Below are 23,039 nucleotides of genomic sequence, written 5' to 3'. Positions count from 1 at the left end.
CATACTGTAGCTGCCACTCCCAGTGTGGTCAGATAAGAGCCACACACACACGTACACACTCTCAAACTCACAGACACAAACCCCCCAATCATGACCTCTGTATCAGCCTGTGTTGCTGTCTGCTACTTTAGAGCAAATGGAGCTAATGATGCACCCACAATGATGTCACTGGGTCAGGCTGTACCTGCTAATCGGCCCTACTGTACTGCTGTCTACTGTCCTACTGCGCTACGCACCTGGTCACTCCTGTGCACGGGCACCACATGGAAAGTCACTCAGAAATCCAATAAATGAACCCTGGAAAAACTACGCTGAATATATCTCTCTCTCTCTCTCTCTCTCTCTCTCTCCTCTTTCTCTCTCCCTCTCTCTTTCTCCTCCTCTCCTCTCTTATCTTCTCTTTCTCTCCTCTCTCTCTTTATCCCTCTATCCCCTTTCTCTCTCAATCTCTCAGTCTTTCTGTCCGTCCGTCTGTCTCTCTCTCTCTTTCTCTTTGCTTTTTTTGTGGTATGTTATCAGTAAAATAAGGGACGATGTCAGTTTTCTCTGATAATTCAATTGACCTCTCCCTCCTTATCTTCAAAGGCAGGGGACATGAAAGCTAGTCTCCAGACCACAGTTACTGACTTTGTTTGTGTGTGTGTGTGTGTGTGTGCATGAGTGTGTGTGTTGTGTGTCTGGATTGTTGTTGTTTGGTCTGGAACAGTCATGAATCTCTCATTCTGTTACTCAGTGAATAGTGGTGGAATTTTCCTGATTCTGGACAATGACCTTGCCAATGACTGTTGTTTTTGTTTGTTAGGGATCACACATGGTCTATAACACTTTTGTTTATTGCCAGTGAAGTTCTCAATAATATTTTATCCCACTATTGAGAGTGTGTACACAAGTTGTTAGATTTTTGGGGACATTGTGTAAAAAATACACTGAAATGAACCGACTGAAGTTAATAGACTGGCTTCCTAACTGCTTCGACAGGAGTCAGTCTGGGTGGATTGTCGTGCTGATTGTGAATGTGTTTCCACACCACCAGGTAAAAGTGACTCAGGAGATGAAGAACATTCATACGGAGCAGATGACCAGACTGCACCTGAAACACCAGACGGAATGTGACCTACTGGAAGACATGAGGTACACACAAGCACACACTATCTTACTATCTTTTCATGCAGGTGTAATGCAGGAAGCAGAAGAAAGAAAGGAATGAGAGGGAGAGAAGAATAGCCTGAGTACGCCAGGAAGAGGGAGGAGGAGCACTGGAGCATTCCCGTTCGTTTTTTGGGGGGGAAGAATAAAGATCCGGGATATGACGAAGGAATTTCCTGCTGCCTTCCTGTACGCTCTCTCTCCCCCTCCCCTCTCTCTTTCTCTCACTCTCTCTCTCACTTACTTTCTCAATTCATTTTCTCTGTTGCTCTCTCAGTCTCTCTGTCTTTCTTTCTCTCGCTCTGTCTGTACTGTTCCACAGCTGGAAGTCATAACAAGACACCACACTTTCTTTTTTCCTTTGGTCTTTTCTCAAGCTCTCATTGAATGATAATGTGCATTTTTTTGGTCCAGTATTGTAAAGTTCTGTGTGTGTGTGTGTATCAGGAGAGAGAGAAAGAGAGAAATCCAGAATGGAAGAGAGAATGGGAGAGGGAGAAACCGAGTGAGTTAGAGAGAACGAGTGTCTAGTGGCACTGCTGGCACACTTCTCCCTCTGAGTTTGGCAGAAGAGGAAAGCCCAGCTACTTCTCACACTCTCAGATCTCTGTGCACACGAGGCACTGATTATTTATGACAACGTGGACACGCCAAACACACACACACACACACGTCTTGGGCAGTTCCATCTGCAATCGAACAGATTGCAGCGTACCACCGAATTACGGCTCCGTTCGGAACAGAAGAACACAGCAGATGCCCGCTGGAACCCAGAACTTGGACAATTGTTTTTTTTCTCCATATTGTTTCCATGAACAAGGGGTCGGGAAAACACGTCAGTATACCCTGAAATGGTATTTTGGTTTTTGTTGTTTCATTCTCATGACAGCCAGTCTATTTGTGTAGTCTCTCATTCTTCTCTTTTAGAGGGTGTACACACCCGGTACAGTCAGACACATACACTTTCCTCCCCAAAGCTGGAGATATGAACTCGCTCTGGATAAGAGCGTCTGCTAAATGACTAAATGTAACTCTTAAACCCCAAAGTTGCTCTGAGTTTGTTTACCCTAATTAATCCTGGTCCCGGCTTTAATCAGGGGACAAAACACATCTTTAGACAAGTCTAAAGGTCTTACACACACACACATATACACATACAGTACACAGGCACACACCTCTGTAGGTGCATCCTACTTCATAGCAGTAGGCTTTGTCTATCCTGGGAGAGAGAGGAGGTGGACAGGGAACGAACAAGGAGAGGGACTGAGAGGCAGGGTGAGGATGAGAGGGATGAGGAGAAGGGGTTGAGGAAGAGGGAGCGATGGAGGAATAACTTTTCGAGTCAACTTAGTGACCCCAATCCTGCTAAATCTGCCATTCCCTTATGTCTGCCCTGCTGTATTTACACACGCACGCACAAACACACACACACACACACACTCTTGCTGTCCAGCCAAGCTTGGAAACAAGCCCTAACACACACAAACACACCTACACAACACAAACTTGTTTCAGACACTCCCAGCTGATCCCAGAGCAGTCAGAACTCCCAGCGCCCTGTCGTGTACACATTTCTCTGTATACAGACCCTCAAAACATTATTTTCCCTCTCTGTTTCTCTTTCTCTGCCTCTCTCTCTCTCTCTCTCTGTCTCTCTCTCTCTCTCTCTCTCTCTCCCTCTCTGACCCATGGTCGAATTGGCGTTTCCATTGATCTCTGTGCAAGTTTAGTGCTGCATCGATCCTAGCTTTTTTCCCATGGCTGATCCTCCCCTCTCTTTGCTTTTGCTGTTGATGCACACACACACACACACTCACGCATACACTTAACAACAGCTGGCACCCACTCCGGAACACTGAAGTACACTCTGTCAGACCCAGTCATATGCAGGTCTCATCTGGAGTGTTTTGGCCTCCACTGCTGATGCTGACACCGCCTCTTGAATCAGATACACAGAGACTAAAATATACACACGCAAACAAACATGCACACGCTGAAATGGCCGGAAGGGGCAAGGCAATAGGGGTCTCTCTGGAGAGCTGTGTCTGACCGCAGAGATCAGAGAGAGGCTTGTTTCTCCAGATACTGAGGGAGGACGGAAAAACAGCTGAGAGGACAACTTGTCCGGTCCATATTCATTTGTTTATTTGAATCCAATCGAATCCAGTCGGCGTTTGAAATGGGATCCAAACACCACAAAGCATATGGGTGCGCACATTCGCACAAACACAGCTTGGGTGTGAGATGGCTTGTGACTTATTGGTTGTTTATGTTGATTTGCACGGAAGTAACCGTGGTAGCATAGTACAGTGGTGTGAGTGGCTGAGACATGTCCAGAGATCCCTGTGAGAATCTGAGTATGAGACAGAGAGCAAGAGAAAGGGAAAATGAGAGGGAGAGAAAGGGAGGAGTGAGGAAGAGCTTATTTGACAAAGTGTGGAGGGTGTAAAAGGATTTGTAATGAAAGAGCATACGGATATTCATCTCAGCACTGGGATGTGTGCTAGTGATTTCTACAGTTGTCTGTCTGAAAAAGGCACTGCTGAGATATGAACTCAGGATCTCCTGTTTACTAGACAGGCGCTTTAACCAACTAAGTAAGCCACAGCGCCAAGTTGTAAAGGAAAAATCGTTTAGGGGTCCGTAAACAACGTATAGATTGTGTATCACGTAGGTAATATCACTAATACAGATGAGTTCTTTGAACTGGGCAAAAACTTCCACGCAAACTTAAATCATGTAAAAGGCACTGCTGAGATTCGAACTCAGGATCTCCTGTTTACTAGACAGGCGCTTTAACCAACTAAGCCACAGCGCCTTGTGGTGACAATGGTGTAAGAGCAGGACTTTATACTAAACTATGTCTATATTTTAAACCTCGGACTTCTTATATTTATTACATTTCCACGCGGCTTTCTTTGAGCATGAACATGAAAGATTTTGAATTTACAAATGCGAAAAGTAAAATCATTGCGAAATACTGTTGACCTGTAAAATTGCCATCATATAGTTATGGCTTGATGCAGACGTACCAATTTAGCAAGTACAAGTATTTGTACGTTTCATTTTTACATATTATTACAAATATCTGCCGACAAAAATGCCCCGTGTGAGGCTCGAACTCACGACCTTCAGATTATGAGACTGACGCGCTGCCTACTGCGCCAACGAGGCGGGTAGCATTAAGTAGCTTTATGCTACATCATCACGTGAACATAGCATGTGTACTTGATTGGAGAGAGGTATTTCAGGTTTAGTGATGAGGGTTTATTTAAGCTTTCTCTTCCGGCAATATGTCAGCAAATTACACACGCTTCAGCCAACACTGAGCGGCATCTCTTCTTATTTTACTCTAACCTTGATGCCGTTTCTACTTGGGCTGTGTGTGATTATTGTGTAGGAGATTGTAGATTATTGTTCTTCCACTTTTTTCATCCCGCCGTCCCTCTGACTTTCTTTCTGCAAAACACGCGTATTCGAAATCAGTCAGCAGTCTGCACCCTCAGCAACCTGGAGAGCTGATCTCGAGATAAGGGTCCCAGACCTCGCGAGACGATTCTTTTTTAATTATTATTTTTTACTTAAATCTTCTGTCCAAAAAATGGAGGATGCAATAACAGTTTTGAAATGTTTAAATTAGCCTGATGTGAGGAATGATGGTGTCATTTATGTTTAAAGTGAGATTTAATGTTGTCTTCGCGAGATTATCTCACTTGAGAGCTGGATGGTTTTGGTCATGTGAGGGTGTTGTGTATTAGGCTATGATAACATTATGATACCGTTTATTAGGGTTGGGTAATATATACAGGGGCAATATGTGCCGCAGATAGGGTTTAATTGATGTAATGTATTTATAGAATATTTTTTGTCTACCTCAGCTGGCTTTTCCGCGGCTGTGGTAGATAAGTGTAGCGGTATCTCCACCTTGGTGTACATTCCTGGGTTGAGATGGGAGGTCCCTTTGCCCGGATGTTTGGGAGATTTTTGAGGGAGGAGGCGACAGTGAGGGGAGAGTTGGGACTGGGGAGGGTTGAAGGCAGTGGGAGAGTGAGTGGAGGGAAGGAGCAGGCTGGGGGAGGGGGTGGTGAAAAATTCCTGCCTTGCATAACCATGAGGTTTCTGAGTCCGTTTATGTAGACAGAGACACAGAACAGGCCGGGCCAATCACTTCTTCCTCTCATCTCTCCTGTACTCTTCTCCACTACTATCATGATTGTTACAGTAAAAAGGTTGCTGTTGATGGAAACCCAGACACACACTCACACACTAACCCTCACTTACAAAATCAGCCTTTGCAAGTAAAGCTATAATTTATGGAAGGCCTCGATGGGAATGATATTTCTCTCTCTCTCTTTCTCTCTCTATGTCTCTCTCACTCCAGAACCTACAGCCTGAAGAAGGGACAGCTGGAAAGGGACTATGCACAGGTAAGCAGTGTTGTGTCTGAACGCGTTCATTGAACGAAAGTTCATGAACTCGTTCATAGTTTTGGTGAACGTGAACTGAACGTACTGTATTACTGCCTGATGAACATACTGTGAACGCGTTCATTCTGTTGTCTGTTCACCCTTTTTAATTTTGTTCAATAAGGTGCCAGATTTCCTGGCGAAAAACACACCGTTAACAGTCCTGTATCCAGGGTTGCCTAACAAGTCAATCGCTGCGGGTGCTTTATTCTACTGTCTATGCCTGGCAAGTGTGAGAGCGCCGAAGTTGCGTAGAGGCCGAGAGCGGAATTGCAGACAGATAGAGATTTCAATCTGGCAACGGTAGCCACCAGTGTCGCACCGCCGCACCGTCTGTGTTTCTATATGGGCTGTGGAAATAATTTTGAAAAATAATGGCTCGTAACATATTGAAAAAAAGAACTGAACTCGTTTTTTTGGGAGCTTTGAACTTAGTTCAACATTTTGAATTATGAACTATGAACTGAACTAGATCATTTTAAAATGTGTGAACTATGAACTGAGCTAGTTCATGTAGAAAGTGAACTTTCCCAACACTGCAAGTAAGCATCTCTCTGACACACAGACAACATGTAGTCCAGCTGTAGTCCAACATGTAGTCCAGCTGTAGTCCAACACGTAGTCCAGCTGTAGTCCAACATGTTAAACGGCAAATCAAGTGAGCTGTTGCTGCGTAAGTTAGGTCATGTATACAATTGCAGTGTCTCTGCATTACGAGGATTATTCCTTAAACACACTGATTCAAACATTCAGATGGGGAGATGTCAAAACTATTTGGCAAGTTTTTTAAACTAATTGACCCATTATAAAAGGCACTGCTGAGATTTGAACTCAGGATCTCCTGTTTACTAGACAGGCGCTTTAACCAACTAAGCCACAGCGCCAGGTAGTGGGACAATATTTTTTGTCGCTAATTGTTGGCCTACTCTGTCCTGACTGACCTCTGGACTATCCAAGAGGGAGGGCTGGGTGGGTGGGGAGACTTCCCAACAACACTGGGAACATTCATACACTCTCACATCATGACGCAATGCATGAGCTCACTGTGTACACACACTCACTCATACACACACACACACTCCTACCGCTCCATGCTATGCAGCTGTCCACACAAATAAACATTGTTTTCTGGCCCCATCATCCTTAGAAGCAGGTTCACACACACTGCACTTCTGGACGGAGAGATGGAGGGAAGAGAGGAGAGGAGGAGTATAGCATAAAACAAGGAGCGATAATGGAAAAGGAAATGCGTGTTTGTGTGAAAGAGAGAGGGGGGAATTCTTTGTCTCGTTGTCGAGGATACAGTGACACATCACCCAGAAACATGTTCCTGTGTTTGAACAGGAAAACTGTGTCTTTCACCTTAAGTATGGTCTACACAGCTAACTTCTCACCAAAACCTCTTCAGCCAAGTCTACAGCCAGACATCATACAGGCTCAGACAGTGTGTGTGTGTCTGTGTGTGTGTGTGGGTGTATCTCTGCGTGTGTGTGTGTGTATGTCTGTCTGTGTGTGTGTATGTCTGTGTGTGTGTGTGTGTGTATCACTGCGGGTGTGTGTCTGTGTGTGTGTGTGTGTGTGTGTGTGTGTGTGTCTGTGTGTGTGTGCCATAATGGACAGTGTACCCTCGTCTCTTCTTCACCTCTGCAAGACAGGTTGCCTAGCAACAGTAGTACCCTTTCTATAGAATAATGGATTTCTTCCTGATTGTGCAAGTCTGTCTGTATGCCCCCTCCTCTCCCCCTCCACCCTCATCTTTGTCCCTCTTCCTCCCTCTTCCTCCTTCTCTGTCCCACCTTCCCTCCCTCTCTCCCTCTTTCTTTCCTCCCTCCCTCTCCCTCCTTTATCTCTCTCCCCCACCCCCCTCCATCCCTCTCTTTATCAGACACTTGGCCAGTTGTGTGGGTACACAGAGCAGTGCCAGTACAACCAGATGAGGTCACAGTGTAGAGATGCTATCACAGGCCCTCTGTTCTACTGGCCCAATGGCTCCCTTTACCCCCTCTCCCCCTACCTGACCCTATGAGGGGGGTTTGGTGGGGGGGGGGGGGGGGGGGTTGCTAGACCAACCAGTGAATAGGAAGTGAGACAGAGGAAGACAGAGGAGGAGGATGAGGTTGGGAACGAGGGAGACCCTGTAATTTGACCTCTGACCTATCAGTGTGTCAGACAGGAGTCTACTCTTGCGGGAACACCATCTCTAATTAGCAGCTGTCAATCAAAACCCTCCTACACAACGTGTGTGTGTGGTTAAGGGTACCGAACCTTGCAGTGTTATTCCTCCCATTCCCCATACAGGCATAACTGGAATAGTTTTGTGGTAGGATCAGACTGCTCTAAATGGCCAAATAAGGTCTGTGTGTGTGTGTGTTTGTGTGGTGGGCAGTGGGTGTGTTTGCGCGTGCCCTTTTTTTGCTCATTGTGTGCGTGTGTGTCGTTGTGAAACCACGGTGTAATTGCCCCGGGTGTCTCAGCCAGGGTGAGGATGAGGAGGAAGATGGTGTCTCCCGCTCCCAGACTGTTGTGAGTCTCTCTCCTCCTCCCGTCTAGAGAGCAGTCTGCTGTCTGGGTCCGCAGTGCAGCGTTCCGCCTCCCTCCCTCCCTCCCTGCCTCCCTTCTCCTCTCCCCTCGATTTCTCCCCCCCGTCTCCCCCCCCTCCTCCGTGCCCCCCCCCCCCCTTCTCTTTCTCCCTTCCTCCCTCTCTCTCTCCCCTGCCCCCCCCGCCCCCGTCTTCCTTGATCCCCGCCTCCTTCCGTCTCTCCCCCCGGTTCCCTCCCTCCTCTCTTCCCACGTTCCGCTGTAACGGCAGCTCATTTGCATAAACGACTGTCTGTAGCGTGACAGGCTTTGCCACTGTCTGATAGGCGCTCCTGTCCTAAGCCAATCGCACGTGAACGAGCACACTCAAATTAGACTGGTCCCCCACCCGCCCAACCTCTCCACACACACACAGACACGTGGACCCACAAGCAAACAGACAGCCACAGAGAGGCCCATTTTGTTTCCGTTGGAAGGCTTTCCCCTCCAAGAGTCCACGTTAGCATGACGGTGAGCCAAGATGGCGTAGATGACGTAGGGCGCGTGGGAGAGACAGAGGGCGACAGGTCGACAGGGAGGAGCAGAGTTGTGACTGTGGGGAGTGAGCGTGTTTGGTGCAGTTCCGAGCGTGACAGAGCGGCGGAGGGGGTGTTCTGAATGTGGAGGCCGTGGGCAGGTACACAGAGAAGGCCAGCTGACCAACACTGACAGACTGAAGGCAGGTACACAGAGAAGGCCAGCTGACCAACACTGACAGACTGTAGGGCCTGGGAGAGATGGTGATCTCCATGGTTGTCCTTTCATACAAGCACACGCATGTTGACACACACACCCACAACCACACACACACAGGCGGACGCAAATTGTTTCTCTCCGGCTCCTCTAACATAGCCTGGCTGCCAGGCCAACTTAGCCCCGCCCACAAAACAATTTGGTCGGGAAGTTGGGTCTGGGATCGCTAGTTTTGGGAAAAAGTATGTCCGAACAGAAGCTGTTCGGACCAATCAAATTGTCAGGGCGGGCTTTATACAATGATGGACAGACGATCAACAGTAACGTTATCAACCACGTCACCAAAGAGTGCTTGGGTTGAATTTGTTTTCAACAAACAACATAATACGTTGCTCTGATTGGTTGTAGGTCTATCCAATTTAGCGAAGAGGCATTTTTTTACGAGTTCGGTTGAAACACGCCCCATACTCACAGCCCAACGGAGAGTTATCAGACTCATATTCTGACTAGAATTATGAGTATGACAACGTCAGGCTACCTCTAACACACCTCGGACTCTCTCTCTCTCTCTCTCTCTCTCTCTCTCTCTCTCTCTCTCTCTGTCTGTCTGTCTGTCTGTCTGTCTGTCTGTCTGTCTGTCTGTCTGTCTGTCTGTCTGTCTGTCTCTCTCTCTCTCTCTCTCTCTCTCTCTCTCTCTCTCTTTGTGTCTCTCTGTCTGTCTGTCTGTCTGTCTGTCTGTCTGTCTGTCTGTCTGTCTGTCTGTCTGTCTGTCTCTCTCTCTCTCTCTCTCTCTCTCTCTCTCTCTCTCTCTCTCTCTCTCTCTCTCTCTCTCTCTCTCTCTCTCTGTGTCTCTCCCTCTGTCTTACAGCTTACTCTGCTTATTGTAGAGGTTAAGCCAATATGCACTTTACTTGCACTAACACACACACACTCACCCATGGTCTCCTTCTTTGAAGGATTGCGGTAAAATGGGTGTTATTGCAGTCCTTGCAGGTGACAGAGGACAGAGCAGAGGGGGACGGGAGGAGAGGAGAGGATAGAAGGGAGGTGAGGAGGGGAGGGTACGAGGGGAGAGGAGAGGAGAGGAGGGAATATGAGAGGCGGGAAAAGGAGAGGAGGAGGAAGCACATCAGTGTATTGATTGAATTAGTAAGGTTTGGAGAGGTGAGGAGAGGAAAGACAGAGAGATGGGTTGTGAAGTCAGATAGAGTCAGAGATGGGGGCTCAGGGGAGAGGATAAAGAATCAGAGAGGGGGGCAGGGGAGAGGAGAGAGAGTCAGAAAGAGGGGGGGGGGGCAGGGGAGAGGAGAGATAGCCACAAGGTGAGTGAGTCTGATGAGGTTTGGAGGAGGAAGAAAGGAACTTTCCTCTGTTGGTCCAAATCCTGCTACTCTCTCTTCTAAATGAACAAATGACTCATGAAAATTACATATTTGAATGTGTTATTTCAAGATGTATTGGCATGATATCAGTACAGCAGTATCACAACTGATGAGTGGATGTGTCCAAGTGTTTCATGGGGTAGCACAAGTGATGAGTGCATGTCGAAGTGTCTCAGTAGTTTGCCCCTCGACGGCCTCTCATAGCTTTCCTTCCTCATCGATTTGGACTGGGAAGAAAACTGTCTGATTAGTCAACTGTCAATCCCAACACCATCTCTCTCATCCCCTCCCTCCCCCCCCCCCCCTCCCTCCCTCCCCCCCCCCCTGTCCCCCTCTCCCCCTGTCCCCCTCCCTCTTGTCTGGTAAGGATATCCTGCTGTCTGCATGCCCTCATAGCCCCTCTGGCCTGGACAAAAACAGGAAGCATGTGTGTATGTGGGCTCTCACCACGTGTGTGTGTGTATGTGTGTGTGTGTGTTTGTATTTAAGTGAAGTGTCTCTAGACCACACATGAAGGACAATCTTGTCACCGTGGCAACTACCCGCTTTTAATGGTGTTTTGTAATGGTGTAAAGGAAACAAATGAAAATGGTTTCATTTTCAATCTCCCAGTCGTCACAGTATCTTAAGAGCACGGTGCAGAATTAAGGACACACACGCAAACACCCCCCCACTCAGCTAGTTTTCTTTTTGCCTCCACAGCACTCTGAGTCTGTCAGCCTGACAATCACGGTCGCTCTGAACAGCCAATCACATCCTTCTGTCCAGCGGGACGGGGGAGGGGTGGGGGGGGGGGGCGACACACACACACACTGTGTCCCAGTATGGAGCTCACCCTCTGGGCTTGGGCAGTAGAGTGCTGTGTCGTCGTCGCCCCCCCACCCTGGGGGTAGTGAACCAACCAAAGACCCTCTGAATCTGGGCTCGCGTCGTGTCCTCAATCGCCATCTGCGAGACGGAGAGTCGGATGGAGGGATGATGGGTGAGAGGGGGGAGAGGAGAAGGGCGGAGGAGAGAGGGAGGAGGACTCCGCCGTATAGTGAGGACAAATGTGCTTCGGTTGTTAGGGTTGGTTAAGACTGTTTTAGAAATGAGACCCTCCTCACCGAAGCCTTCTCACAGAAGTAGTTATCCCCCACACACCCACACACATGCTTGGCCTACATTTTCTCTGACACAGTAACCCACACTCAATGGAGGTTACTCCAGTCTGCAACTCAACAGAGACTCTTACTGTTGAGTGTTTAAAAGGGTGTGTGTGTGTGTGTGTCTTTTCAGGCACTGCAGAAGTTGGCCAGCCAGTACCTGAAGAGGGACTGGCCCGGAATCAACCCAGATGACCAACGTACAGACTACAGGTACAGTACTAAAACACCTAGCTGTTAACAATCATGTGCGTATGTGTGTTCCTTAGTCATATGTGTGTATAATAGCATGTGAAGTGTGTAAGAGTGTAGTGTAAATATATCAGCATATGGATGTGTGTGGTTGTCCCACTGTATTTTGTGTTTGTGTGTGTGTGCGTGACTGAGCCCCCGTGTGTGTGTGTGCTGTCGATGCAGGAACGTGTATGCGGTGTGGAGGTCCTATCTGGAGGGCACAGTGCAGGTCACCCAGTCTCGCATGAACGTGTGTGAGAACTACAAGAACGAGATCTCCGACCCAGCCAAGACCGTGCGGCTGTTCAAGGAGCAGCAGCTCAAAAAGGCAAGGCTGTGTGTGTGTGTGTGTACAGTCTTTCTTTGTGTATCTCTCTCTCTCCAGAGTATAGTTGAGTGTCTCTCTCTCTCCAGAGTATAGTTGAGTGTCTCTCTCTCTCCACAGTATAGTTGAGTGTCTCTCTCTCTCCACAGTATAGTGTAGTGTTTCTCTCTCTCCACAGTATAGTTGATTGTCTCTCTCTCTCTCCAGAGTATAGAGCAGCTGAGTCATATCCAGGCCGAGCTCCAGGACTCGGTGAAGGACCTGGCCAAGGCCAAGAAGAAGTACTACGAGTCAGAGCAGGTGGCCCAGGCTGTACGAGAGAAGGCCGACATCGAGGCCAAGTAGGTGCCCCGTCCTTAGTGCATGTGATGGTGGTGATGGGGAAGATAAGGATGATGGTGGTGATGATGCTGCTGTTGGTGATAATGACGCTGTTGGTGATGGTGTCAATGTTGACAGTGGTGATGATGATGATGATGATGATGATGATGATGATGATGGTGATGATGATGATGATGATGATGATGATGATGATGATGATGGTGGTGGTGGTGATGGTGGTGGTGATGATGATGATGATGATGATGATGATGATGATGATGATGATGATGATGATGATGGGGGTCAGGAGAGCTAAAGCAACAGCAGTGGTGGAGAGCCAGTACTTTATTTCACAGTTTGGTTGGAACTGTATTGATTGGCCAGTCAGCTGTGCTCTGTTCTGTCCCCACTGCAAAGCTGGGTGTGTGTGTGTCCAGGCTTTTTCATTAGGTAGAGAAGGAGGGACATGCATCATTGTCAAGGGCAGGGAACCCACATGGAGGCCCAGCCACACGCTCTCACACGCAGTCACCAGCACACACACTGTCTGGGACAAATACACACTTTCCATTTCACACACACACGCTGGCACCCAGTGGCACAGTGGCAGAAGGAGAACACACACACACTCACTCCGAGGCTCAGTTAGTCAAAGTCTTTGACGTTTTAACGAGATGAGGTGGCTCTCTGTGATGTTGTAGGGCTCTCAACGAGAAGGCCAGATCAGGGTTTGATTTATAATGTCTTCCCCCCTGTCCGCATCCACAGCCAGACTTTCTGTTGATTTATAATGCCTGGACTGCATTTGAGGTTAAACATCAATCAGAAATCATAGTCTCACCTGATCCTATCTGATCTTAAACGTAGTTAACTCTTAGCTGATTTGCAATGTCTGTGATGTATCAGTTGGTTACTGAGTGAGCGATTGATCTGGTCTTGCCTTCTCTCTGGTGGTTAGGTCGAAGCTGGGGCTTTTTCAGTCCCGGATCAGTTTACAGAAAGCCAGTGTGAAGGTAAGCATGGTTCTCATGGATAGCGACTGTGTTTTTGTCCGGTCACTCATTCACACACGCACACACACTTTTACACACATACACAAGGAGACATAAACTTACTCTCTCATAACTGTCTACCCAACTATCTCTTTCTTCATCTCTCTCTCCCCACCCTCTCTCTCCTTCGCTCTCCCTTTTCCCCCACCCTCTCTCTCCACCCCCCCCCCGTCCCCCCCCCCCCGTCTCTCCCCGTGTCTAGTTGAAAGCGAAAAGAAGTGACTGCAACTCCAGAGCGACCCACGCCAGGAACGACTACCTGTTAACCCTGGCTGCTGCCAACGCCCACCATGACCGCTACTACCATGCAGACCTGCTGCACTGCATCCAGGTAACACACACACACACAGGGTCACAGAACCGCTTCACAATCCGCCACAACCACAGAGAGTCACAGGGTGAAGGCGGGAGACGCACAAACAGTGTGTTGTTGACAGCAGCGTGCGGTTGCGTGCTGGTTGAGTGATAGTGACAGCACAGGTGCTGCTCACAGCTGCCTATCAAAACGAGCAAATGACAGTTGATCCTCTAGACTGTCAGACTCACACGCGCGCGCGCGTACACACACTCACAATGACTTTCTGTGCAAGACTCCTGCGTCAGTCTTGGAACAAATCTGTTAACACACGCCACACGCTTCACGCACGCGCACACACTCTCGCACACACTCCTGCACACACAGGTAGGCCATGGACGTTGATTAGGAGCCTTGTGGCTCCCACTGTAGTGAAGTCATCATCTTGTTAGAGATGGTGGCACGCACACAAGTCCCACACACACGTCAGCGCTGTCGGCCTGTGTTTACTCAACGATCCGCTGAGTAAACCCCCCATGCACACCAACGCACAGTAGGATATCTCCCTAGAAATAGAGCAGACGCGATACTGGAATCTATCCTAGAAAAACAACATACGGATATACTAGGATCTCTCTGGCGTTGTCAGGGGTAATGAGAGGCCGTAGTGAATTATAAATCGATGATTTTGGTGACAGACGGATAGGACTGCAGGGCACCATCACGCACGCGCATGCACGCGCGCACGTTGAGGGACAGCGCTGGAAGGCAGCAAGCTGGTCTTCATACTCCACCCAAACAGAAAGCGCTAGAAGATGGAGGGAGAGAAAGATAGCTAGATAGAGAGTTGAGAGAGAGAGAGAGAGAGACAGAGAGAGACAGAGAGAGACAGAGAGAGAGAGAGAAACGCCCTGGAGAGTAGACCGAGAGGGGAAGGGAGACAGAAAGAAAGTAGCGAGGGAGGAGAGACGTAAAGAGGGAGAGAGGTAGAGGTAGAGAGAGGAGGAGTAGCATAATCCTAGACACAAGATGACTGGGGAAGAGCTAATTTAGGATAATCCTCAACAGCAGTGGTAATAAAGGGGAGAAACCTGTAGAAGGGGGCTCTTCTAAAGTATTTGAACGCGGCCCAATTTCATCGACTTCTCTTCTGGCTCTCAACGTTGGTGAGACCTGAGCCCTCCCCCTGCTGTCCAGCATGAGGTACTGCAACGCTCATCCTTCAACTAGACTAGAGCATTACATCACATACCCAGTGTCATCGTGGCCAGATGTGGTTTCTTGCAGAACATAATTTGATACACATGAGTACACATACCCACACACACACACACACACAGAAGGTGAGACAGAGGCATGTGGCTTTGTGCTTTTTTGGGGATCCTGAGTCATTTTGAAAACACTACCCTAGATGGCTGAGTGGATACAGGGAGGGGAGGAAGGGAAGGGAGGGGAGGGATGAAGAAAGGAGAGAAGGGGCGAGGCAGACATCCAGTTTGGGACGAGGGCCTCCACCCTCAGTGACATCACTTCCCCATACTTGTCGTCTCGTGGCATTGTTTCAGCTGCGTGTGGATGGGTGTGCTGGGGAGCTGAAGGCCTGTGCATTCTCTTCAGTTGGAATCTGAACCCCACCACCTTTCCCAGCAGCTGTGAGAATCAAATCCAAAGAACGCACACACACTCTTCCTTTCCCTCTGTCTTTCACTCACTCTCTCTTTCTCTCTCTCTCTCTCTCTCTCTCTCTCTCTCTCTCTCTCTCTCTCTCTCTCTCTCTCTCTCTCTCTCTCTCTCTCTCTCTCTCTCTCTCTCACTCTCTCTCTCCCCACACACTCCCAGTGTCGCTGTTTATAGGGGGACCCAGGAACACAGTGCAAGGGAAGAGGAGATCATGCCTCTTGAAGTATGTATTTGGGCAGGCCAAGTTGGCAATATGGAAGAGACAGACGAGGAAGGCTCTTGGGAGTGGGGTCACTGTTGCTGGGACTGGTCGTGGCAAGGTTACATATTGAGTAGCTGGTGGGAAAGATGGAAGAGTTTGTTGATGTGTGGGTGCTGAGGGGTGCTTTGTGCACAGTGGATGGGGAGGGGGGTTTAGAGCCTGTCACTAGGGAGATTTGGTTCCGTTGTTTAGGTTATTTCTGGACATTTCAATTGGATGGGCTTTGTTTGAATAAGAGTAAGTGATTGAAAAAATGGCTTTTGTGGTGAAACGGTTGATTAGCTGGCAGTTTTGACTGCCCAATAAAGATATCTTACTTTTTTTTTTTTTTTTTTTTTTTAAGTATCCCTCCCATGCTACTGCTTGTCATCTCCTTCTCCCCTCTGGAGTCCACAGTTGACTCGATGGTAATAAGCTTGGCAGTGTTGCCACAGAGGTTCATGGATTGGCTTCATTAGTGCTGCATCTATCTGGAGCCCTAAAGATAACTGTCAAGTGACACGAACAGTAACACTCTCCTTCCTCTCTCACTCATTTAGACTCCCTGCTGTTCTGGTCTACATCCATCCCTCAAATAAACTACCCTCGTGCTTCTCTCTCCCCCTTTCCCTCTCTCTCTCTCTCTCGCTCTCTCTCTCTCTCTCTCTCTCTCTCTCTCTCTCTCTCTCTCTCTCTCTCTCTCTCTCTCTCTCTCTCTCTCTCTGTCTCTCTGTCTCTCTCTGTGTCTCTCTGTCTCTCTCTCTCTCTGTCTCTCTCTCTCTCTGTCTCTCTCTCTGTGTCTCTCTCTGTGTGTCTCTCTCTCTCTCTCTCTCTCTCTGTGTCTCTCTCACTCTCTTTCTCTCTCTCTCTCTCTCTCTGTGTCTCTCTCTCTCTCTGTCTCTCTCACTCTCTTTCTCAGACGTTGGATGGAGGTATATATGAGCATGTGAAGGACTATCTGATAGCGTTCTGTCGAACAGAGCTAGAGGCTTTCCAGGCTATCCACAACACCTTCCAGTTTCTCCTGGACAAATCCAGTAGGGTGAGCCAGCTGTGTGTGTATGTGGCTATCTGTATTTGTCTGTCTTGCCTTGACAGCATTTGTTTGTGTATGTGTGCACGTGTGTGGCTGTTTGTTTGTCTGGCCTTGACAACATTTGTTTGTGAGTGTGTGTGTGTGTTTGTGTGTGTAAGCTTGTTACAAGGTGTGTGTTTCCCTGACAGGTGATGCAGGAGTTCAATCAGCAGCTGTTTATGAAGGAGAACCCCATGTTTCACAAAGCACAAGACTTCCAGTTCCAACCCAGTGAATGTGACACGGTGAGACTTGCACGCCCACACACACACACACACACACACACACACGCCCACACACACAAACAAGTGACTCAGTGGACCCAACTTTCCCCTCCCACAGCTTTCTTTTGTTCCTTTGCTCACAGGTGATACCATGTTCCTAGAAATGTTCTACTTAGTAGCGTATTAACAGTGTTATTTAGCGTTTTCTGACGAGTGCATGAACACAGCATTCATCGTGAATGTGTTAATGACTTCTTGGTCTTGACATTTTAACCGCTAATACTACCGCTGCATCTCTCTCCTCTACCCCCCTCCCCGCTGGTCTGGTCTCCATCCAGCTGCAGTCTCTTTTCAACCTCCTTCCAGACCTTTTTCAGTATTTGCTAACTCTTTTTCCTCAAACCTTTTCCACTAACCTCTGTGTTTGTGTCTGTTATTGCATTTGTCCTCTTGGGTGTCGGTTTGTGTGTTTGCTGGCTGTCCCCGGATGTGTGCGTGTTGCGTGCGCGTGTGTGTGCGCGTGTGTGTGCGTGTGTGTGTGCGTGTGTGTGCGTCTGTGCCAGACTCTAAGCTCGGTGCCGCAGTTGGTGGACATTGAGCCTTCGCCCGTCAGTGCCATGAGACTGACCCTGGCACAGGTACACCCTAACCCTCCGATTCTAACCGCAGCGCAACCATAAACCAACCGTAGACGAGCATGTTCCACGGCTGCTCACGGCCCCTCATGCTCTGCGACCACCTGAATGCTGTGTGTTTGAACCGTGACGCCGTTCGCTTGGTAGCCTGTTAGCCCTTGAGACTGTGTGGTTAGCCAATCCGCACATAGATGATGGTGATTTGATTGAGCCATGTGGATTCTAGTCTTTATCGGCGTTCTAGAGAAGATTCTAGACTTCCAGTTTATCTTGCATTGTGTGTGGATCATCCATCCCATCTGAGCCCATGTTTTTGTCTGTCAACCTGACCGTAACCGTGAATGTTCTGCAGTTCAACCGTGACCATGGTGTTGGGTGGTCTTGTCGGCATGCTAGCGTACCTGCATCCTTGCTAGCGGCCCCTGGCCAGCATAACATAACCATCAGCACGTCAACCTCTCTGAACCACGACCGCTGGTGGTTCACTACCACCCAGACTCATCCCCATACCCAAGATGCACCTTGGCTATGGATGAACCACGCCGGCTAGCGTTTGCTGACTATCATGACCTTGCCGCATTCATCCGTAGCATGTTGTCTGACCATAAACCTCACCATTAAACCACAACCGCAGTTTCCAGCTGCCACAACCTCGCCATGTTAAGGGTTATCCTGTGCTTTGCCGCGGGGACAATAATTGGGGCTTGCTCCGCTACAGTAACAGAAGAACAGCAGTGCTTGTGTCGTTCAACTTGGCTTCTATCTCACCCCCACATCCCCCCCCCCCCCACCACCACCACATCCCGACATTCAAACTTAATGCAATTAGGCTGCAAATCTACTGTGTAATAGGTCCCATCTCACACACCTACACTTAGCAAGATTTATGTGTCATAGTAATAAGCAGCAGTGTAAAGATGAGGGTTTTTTTGTGCTGTAGCAATATACAATTACCTTAACATGTACTCTACTCAGGAATCTGCAACACACACGTTCATTATATCATTATAGTGGATTATTTGATGATTGTAAAAATGAAAGAAAAAAAACCTGGGGGGGTCAAAAGAACCACAGTTACTAAATTCTAAAGTTGAGTTCAGGATGTGTGGAAAGTGGGGGGGGGGGGGAGAGACGGACAGACAAAGACCAGACACATAGTTCAGTTTAACTGCAACGGAAAGGGGCACATGTATATGATTTATGCGCCGTTAGGAAAACACACAGTCCTTATAATACTCACACGTGTGCCCTTACACGTTTATATATACACACACACACATACACACACGACTGTGCACATGTGGGTTTGATAACACCTCTGTGCCTGCCAGGGTAGATAACTTTGGAACTGCAAACACACACGTTTCCTTCATTATGTCGGAATGCCTCCTCTCTCTATCCTCTCTCTATCCTCTCTCTTTATCTTAATTAACAGCTGCTGCGCATCACACCTCGTACGTGCATTGTTAACAAGGTGTGTGTATCTGTGTGTGTGTCTGTATGTGTCTGTGTGTGTGTGTGTTGCGTGTGGCAGAGTCGTCAGCTGGAGTCAGACACAGGAACCACAGAGGAACACAGCTTAAACAAGGAGGCCAGGAAGTGGGCGACCAGAGTGGCCAGAGAACACAAGAACATCCTCCACTACAAGAGGGTGAGTCCACACGCACACACGCACACACTGTCTTCCCGGGCTCTGCTCATTTCGCGTGCTCACTCTTTGTGTGTGTTTGTGCGTGTGTGTCAGACTCTGGAGGAGTGTGAGACGCACGGCGTCTCTCCCTCGGAGCAGGCCCGGAGTGAGCTGGAGCTGAGGATCGAGGAGGCCAGGGAGAACATGCGCAAGGCTGAGGTACTCCTGCCTGCTACTTTAGGCCTCTCTCTCCCTCTCTGCCTTTCTCTCTTTCTTTCTCTCTGTCGCTCTCTCTCTCTCTCTCCCCAAGTAGAGATATCTGTTATCTCGACATCAATTCTCCCAAGCGGTAGCCTGTCACTCTGTGAATCAGATCAATACATCACCTCCTTTTCTTTCTTTCTCCCCTCTTTTCTGTGTGTCTCTCTCTCTCTCTTCACGTTCTCTTTTCGGCTCCTCTTCCGTCTTTACTTTCCTCTCTTTCTCCTTGCTCCTCCTCTTTTCGCCCTCCGCTCGTCTACCTCCTTCGCCTCGACACGTCTCTCTCCCACTGTCTCCTACCATCTCTCCTTCACGCTTTCTCTCTCTCTCCCTCTCTCCCCCTCCCCTGTCTTGTCTCACCTTCCCCTCTTTCGTTTTCTCTCCCGCTCCCACTCTCCCTCTGTCTCTCTCTCTGCCTCTGTGATCTGTGAGTCATTGTGTCTGGCGCCTCCTTGTGGTTGCTGTGGTTATAGTCGTCACCTGTGTGTTTGGGATGGTCTCAGCCCTGGCCTACCTTGTATCTGAGTCATAATGACTCTGTTAATAAGCCATGGATTGTTAGACCTCAAAGAGTTGCTGTCTACAAGGCCATCTGTTGGCACAGGCTCGCATGCACTCCCACCCAACACACACACACACACACACCACACCACAGACCACTCTTCCTGTTTCTCTCACCTGTCATTTCATTTCTCTCTCCATCTGGCTCTCTCTCTCTGGTTCTCTTTCTGTCTCTCTGTATCTCAATTTCTCTCTGTCTCGTGTCTGTTTGTCTGTCTCTCTCTCTCTCTCTCTCTCTCTCTCTCTCTCTCTCTCTCTCTCTCTCTCTCTCTCTCTCTCTCTCTTCTTCCTCATTACAGAGGCACCAGCAGCTCAGAGAGGCTGAATATTTGATGAGTCCATTAAGCTCTAATGGGTCCACATGAGAAAGCTACATCACCAAGCTCTGGCCTATGCCGAGCAGAGCCCACACACAAACACACACCCTTTCCCTGATGGAGCCTCACCATGGCATTCACTACACTGTGAAAACAAGTTGGCGGTGGCGATGAGAACGATGGCGTCGACACGGTTATTGCCAGATGGGCGAGATCTTTTTCAAATGATTCCCTTTTTTCAGACCACTACCTCTAAAGCCGCCTACACACACACACAGTGGGCGTTGGCCATAACAGGAAGTGAGAGGAGTGTGGTTATCCATCACTAACCCCACTTCCTGGTAAGGAGGCTTCGCCGTGCACTCTCATGCCTCTTCAGAACCCCTCCTAGGTCTGAAGGGAAAGGCCTGGTGTGATGAGTGTGGCAGAGAGAGGCTTTGAAATCTGCGAGGACGATTAGAGAGAAGGCTCCTCTTTGTCTGACCAGCGCTGATCTAGCAGTCTGTCCCAGCTGGATCTTATGCTGACAGGCTGGGATAAGATAAAGGGCGGGGGGGGGGGGGGTACTGGCGGCGGGTGAGTGAGTGAGTGTTGACAGGGCCGACAGATAGCATGGATTGAGGGCGCCTGTCAATCTTATAGATTACCCAGCAGGCAGTGGGACTGTTTAGTGGGCCCTCCCATGGATCCATCTTCCCTGTAGGGAGGAGAGGGTTTAGATAGTACAGGAGATGTTCTGGGTTTAGATAGTACAGGAGATGTTCTGGGTTTAGATAGTACAGGAGATGTTCTGGGTTTAGATAGTACAGGAGATGTTCTGGGTTTAGATTTTAGATAGTACAGGAGATGTTCTGGGTTTAGATAGTACAGGAGATGTTCTGGGTTTAGATAGAACAGGAGATGTTCTGGGTTTAGATAGTACAGGAGATGTTCTGGGTTTAGATAGTACAGGAGATGTTCTGGGTTTAGATAGAACAGGAGATGTTCTGGGTCTTGATAGAGCAGGAGATGTTCTGGGTTTAGATAGTACAGGAGATGTTCTGGGTTTAGATAGAACAGGAGATGTTCTGGGTCTAGATAGAGAGGAGATGTTCTGGGTTTAGATAGAACAGGAGATGTTCTGGGTCCTGGTAGAACAGGAGATGTTCTGGGTCTAGATAGAGCAGGAGATGTTCTGGGTCCTGGTAGAACAGGATATGTTCTGGGTCTAGATAGAACAGGAGATGTTCTGGAGACAGATGGACCAGTCAGTAGAGGTTGCTATCTAGGTGTTCCATGAACACACACCTGCATCATGTAAAGAAGAACACTAAGTGTGATTGGCTGGCTATGGGGCTTGTATGCTCCAGACATCTTAGTGAACTCTACATGTGTGTGTGTGTGTGTGTCTCCCTGCAGATTGTAAAGCTGAAAGCTGAGGCCCGGTTAGACCTACTAAGACAGGTGGGAGTCGCCGTGGATACGTGGCTGAAGAGCGCCATGAACCAGGTACTGTGTGTGTTTGTCCGTGTTAGTATGTTTCTACGTGTGCGTATGTGTCTTTGCGTATGTGTGTAGGTGTGCTTTGATGGATTTCCCTGTGTGTATGTAATCCCGCGCTCTCTCTATGCATGACCCAGGTAATGGAGGAGCTGGAAAATGAACGCTGGGCAAACTACACTACCCACGATCCCTCACTCGCGGTGAGACACATTCCCTCACTCTGCCTACCAGCCTCTGTTAGTGAAACTACACTCCCCACCAACCTTCACTAAAGCACGCCCAGTTTGGAGGTCGCCACTCCCATACACGCCATTGGCCTTCTTAGTAAATATTGCTGAATGTTTGTGTGTCTGTTTAATGTGCATGTGTGTGTGTGGAAGGGTCCACGTGTGTCGTCTGGGTGACTGTGTGTGTGTGTGTGTGTGTCGGTGTGAGGGGGTGGGGGCGTTCTGGGTTTGTGTGTGTGGAGAGGGTGATCCACATGGATGTGTGTATGCGTGATTTAGTACTGAGGTATATATCATAGCCTGCTCCTCCAAGACTATTTGAAATTCCGCTCACATGACACTGCAGCTGGCAGGACGTAGAGAGAGAGACGAAGGAATGGAGAGGGATGAGAACAACAAGAGAGACACAAGGGAGAGAGGAGGGAGGGGATAAGGGAAGGCCCGAGTGAACCCCGAGAAGCGCCCCGGAGAGAGAAAGAGAGAGACGGCGGGATAATAGACAGGCTGAAATTGTACGCTAACGAGCGCGAGGAAGGGAGGGGATTGAGAGTGAAAAGGGAGGTATGGAGGGAGTGGAGTGTGACAGAGTGTTTAGAGGGAGGGAATAACCCATCCCAGTGCTGTTTATTTGTCTCTCCAGTCCACTCTGTCTCAGCCACGAAGTGTGCTATCTCAGGGCTACATGTCTTCGCTGTGGAAGTATTTACTGTGATACATAGCTTGGCTCATTTCTGAGTGGCTCATATACATCTGGATGAAGGATAGACATGTGGAGACATGGGAGAGAGGGTATGCTGGTGGTTGTTTCTACGCACGTGTAGATGCCAGACCAACGCGCACGTGCTGTGCCCGCGTGGACTCACGCAACGGCACATGTTCTTTCCCAACTCCGGCGTGGCCGTGGAGTTTACACTGTCAACAGAGATCTGCTGACTCAACCCTTATCAGATGCACAGTGCACTTTCGGACATGTGAAGACACACACACACGCACAAAACATATTTACATTCGCGCAAAAACTCACAAATGGCGCACTTGTATTCACACACACATAAGCTCGGACGCGCACA

General features: G+C 48.7%; 1 protein-coding gene and 4 non-coding genes across 6 annotated transcripts in view; 1 reads left to right on the top strand and 4 right to left on the bottom strand.

The window, feature by feature from the left end:
- The window catches only part of LOC124478250 (F-BAR and double SH3 domains protein 2-like), a 30,108-nt gene that overhangs the window by 1,554 nt on the left and 5,515 nt on the right, over positions 1-23,039 (top strand). Inside the window, exons 2-14 of one of the 2 annotated variants that reach the window (XM_047036469.1) lie at positions 1,034-1,131; positions 5,528-5,573; positions 11,543-11,622; positions 11,827-11,971; positions 12,176-12,309; positions 13,248-13,302; positions 13,544-13,672; positions 16,477-16,599; positions 16,782-16,877; positions 19,026-19,142; positions 19,236-19,340; positions 21,659-21,748; positions 21,880-21,942. In XM_047036469.1, coding sequence (XP_046892425.1) covers positions 1,034-1,131; positions 5,528-5,573; positions 11,543-11,622; positions 11,827-11,971; positions 12,176-12,309; positions 13,248-13,302; positions 13,544-13,672; positions 16,477-16,599; positions 16,782-16,877; positions 19,026-19,142; positions 19,236-19,340; positions 21,659-21,748; positions 21,880-21,942 — 1,281 coding nt within the window. Of the gene's footprint in view, positions 1-1,033; positions 1,132-5,200; positions 5,376-5,527; positions 5,574-11,542; positions 11,623-11,826; positions 11,972-12,175; positions 12,310-13,247; positions 13,303-13,543; positions 13,673-16,476; positions 16,600-16,781; positions 16,878-19,025; positions 19,143-19,235; positions 19,341-21,658; positions 21,749-21,879; positions 21,943-23,039 lie in introns of those variants that run through there. The other variant, XM_047036470.1, reaches the window with a different exon arrangement.
- trnat-agu lies at positions 3,681-3,758 on the bottom strand. The gene has a single exon. It is a non-coding gene; the product is annotated as a tRNA-Thr (tRNA).
- trnat-agu lies at positions 3,891-3,964 on the bottom strand. Its single transcript has one exon. It is a non-coding gene; the product is annotated as a tRNA-Thr (tRNA).
- On the bottom strand, positions 4,248-4,320 carry trnam-cau. Its single transcript has one exon. It is a non-coding gene; the product is annotated as a tRNA-Met (tRNA).
- On the bottom strand, positions 6,423-6,496 carry trnat-agu. The gene has a single exon. It is a non-coding gene; the product is annotated as a tRNA-Thr (tRNA).

Source organism: Hypomesus transpacificus, chromosome 15 (genome assembly GCF_021917145.1).
Source record: "Hypomesus transpacificus isolate Combined female chromosome 15, fHypTra1, whole genome shotgun sequence".
NCBI classification, from domain to species: domain Eukaryota; kingdom Metazoa; phylum Chordata; class Actinopteri; order Osmeriformes; family Osmeridae; genus Hypomesus; species Hypomesus transpacificus.
This window is presented reverse-complemented; position numbering and strand designations above follow the sequence as displayed.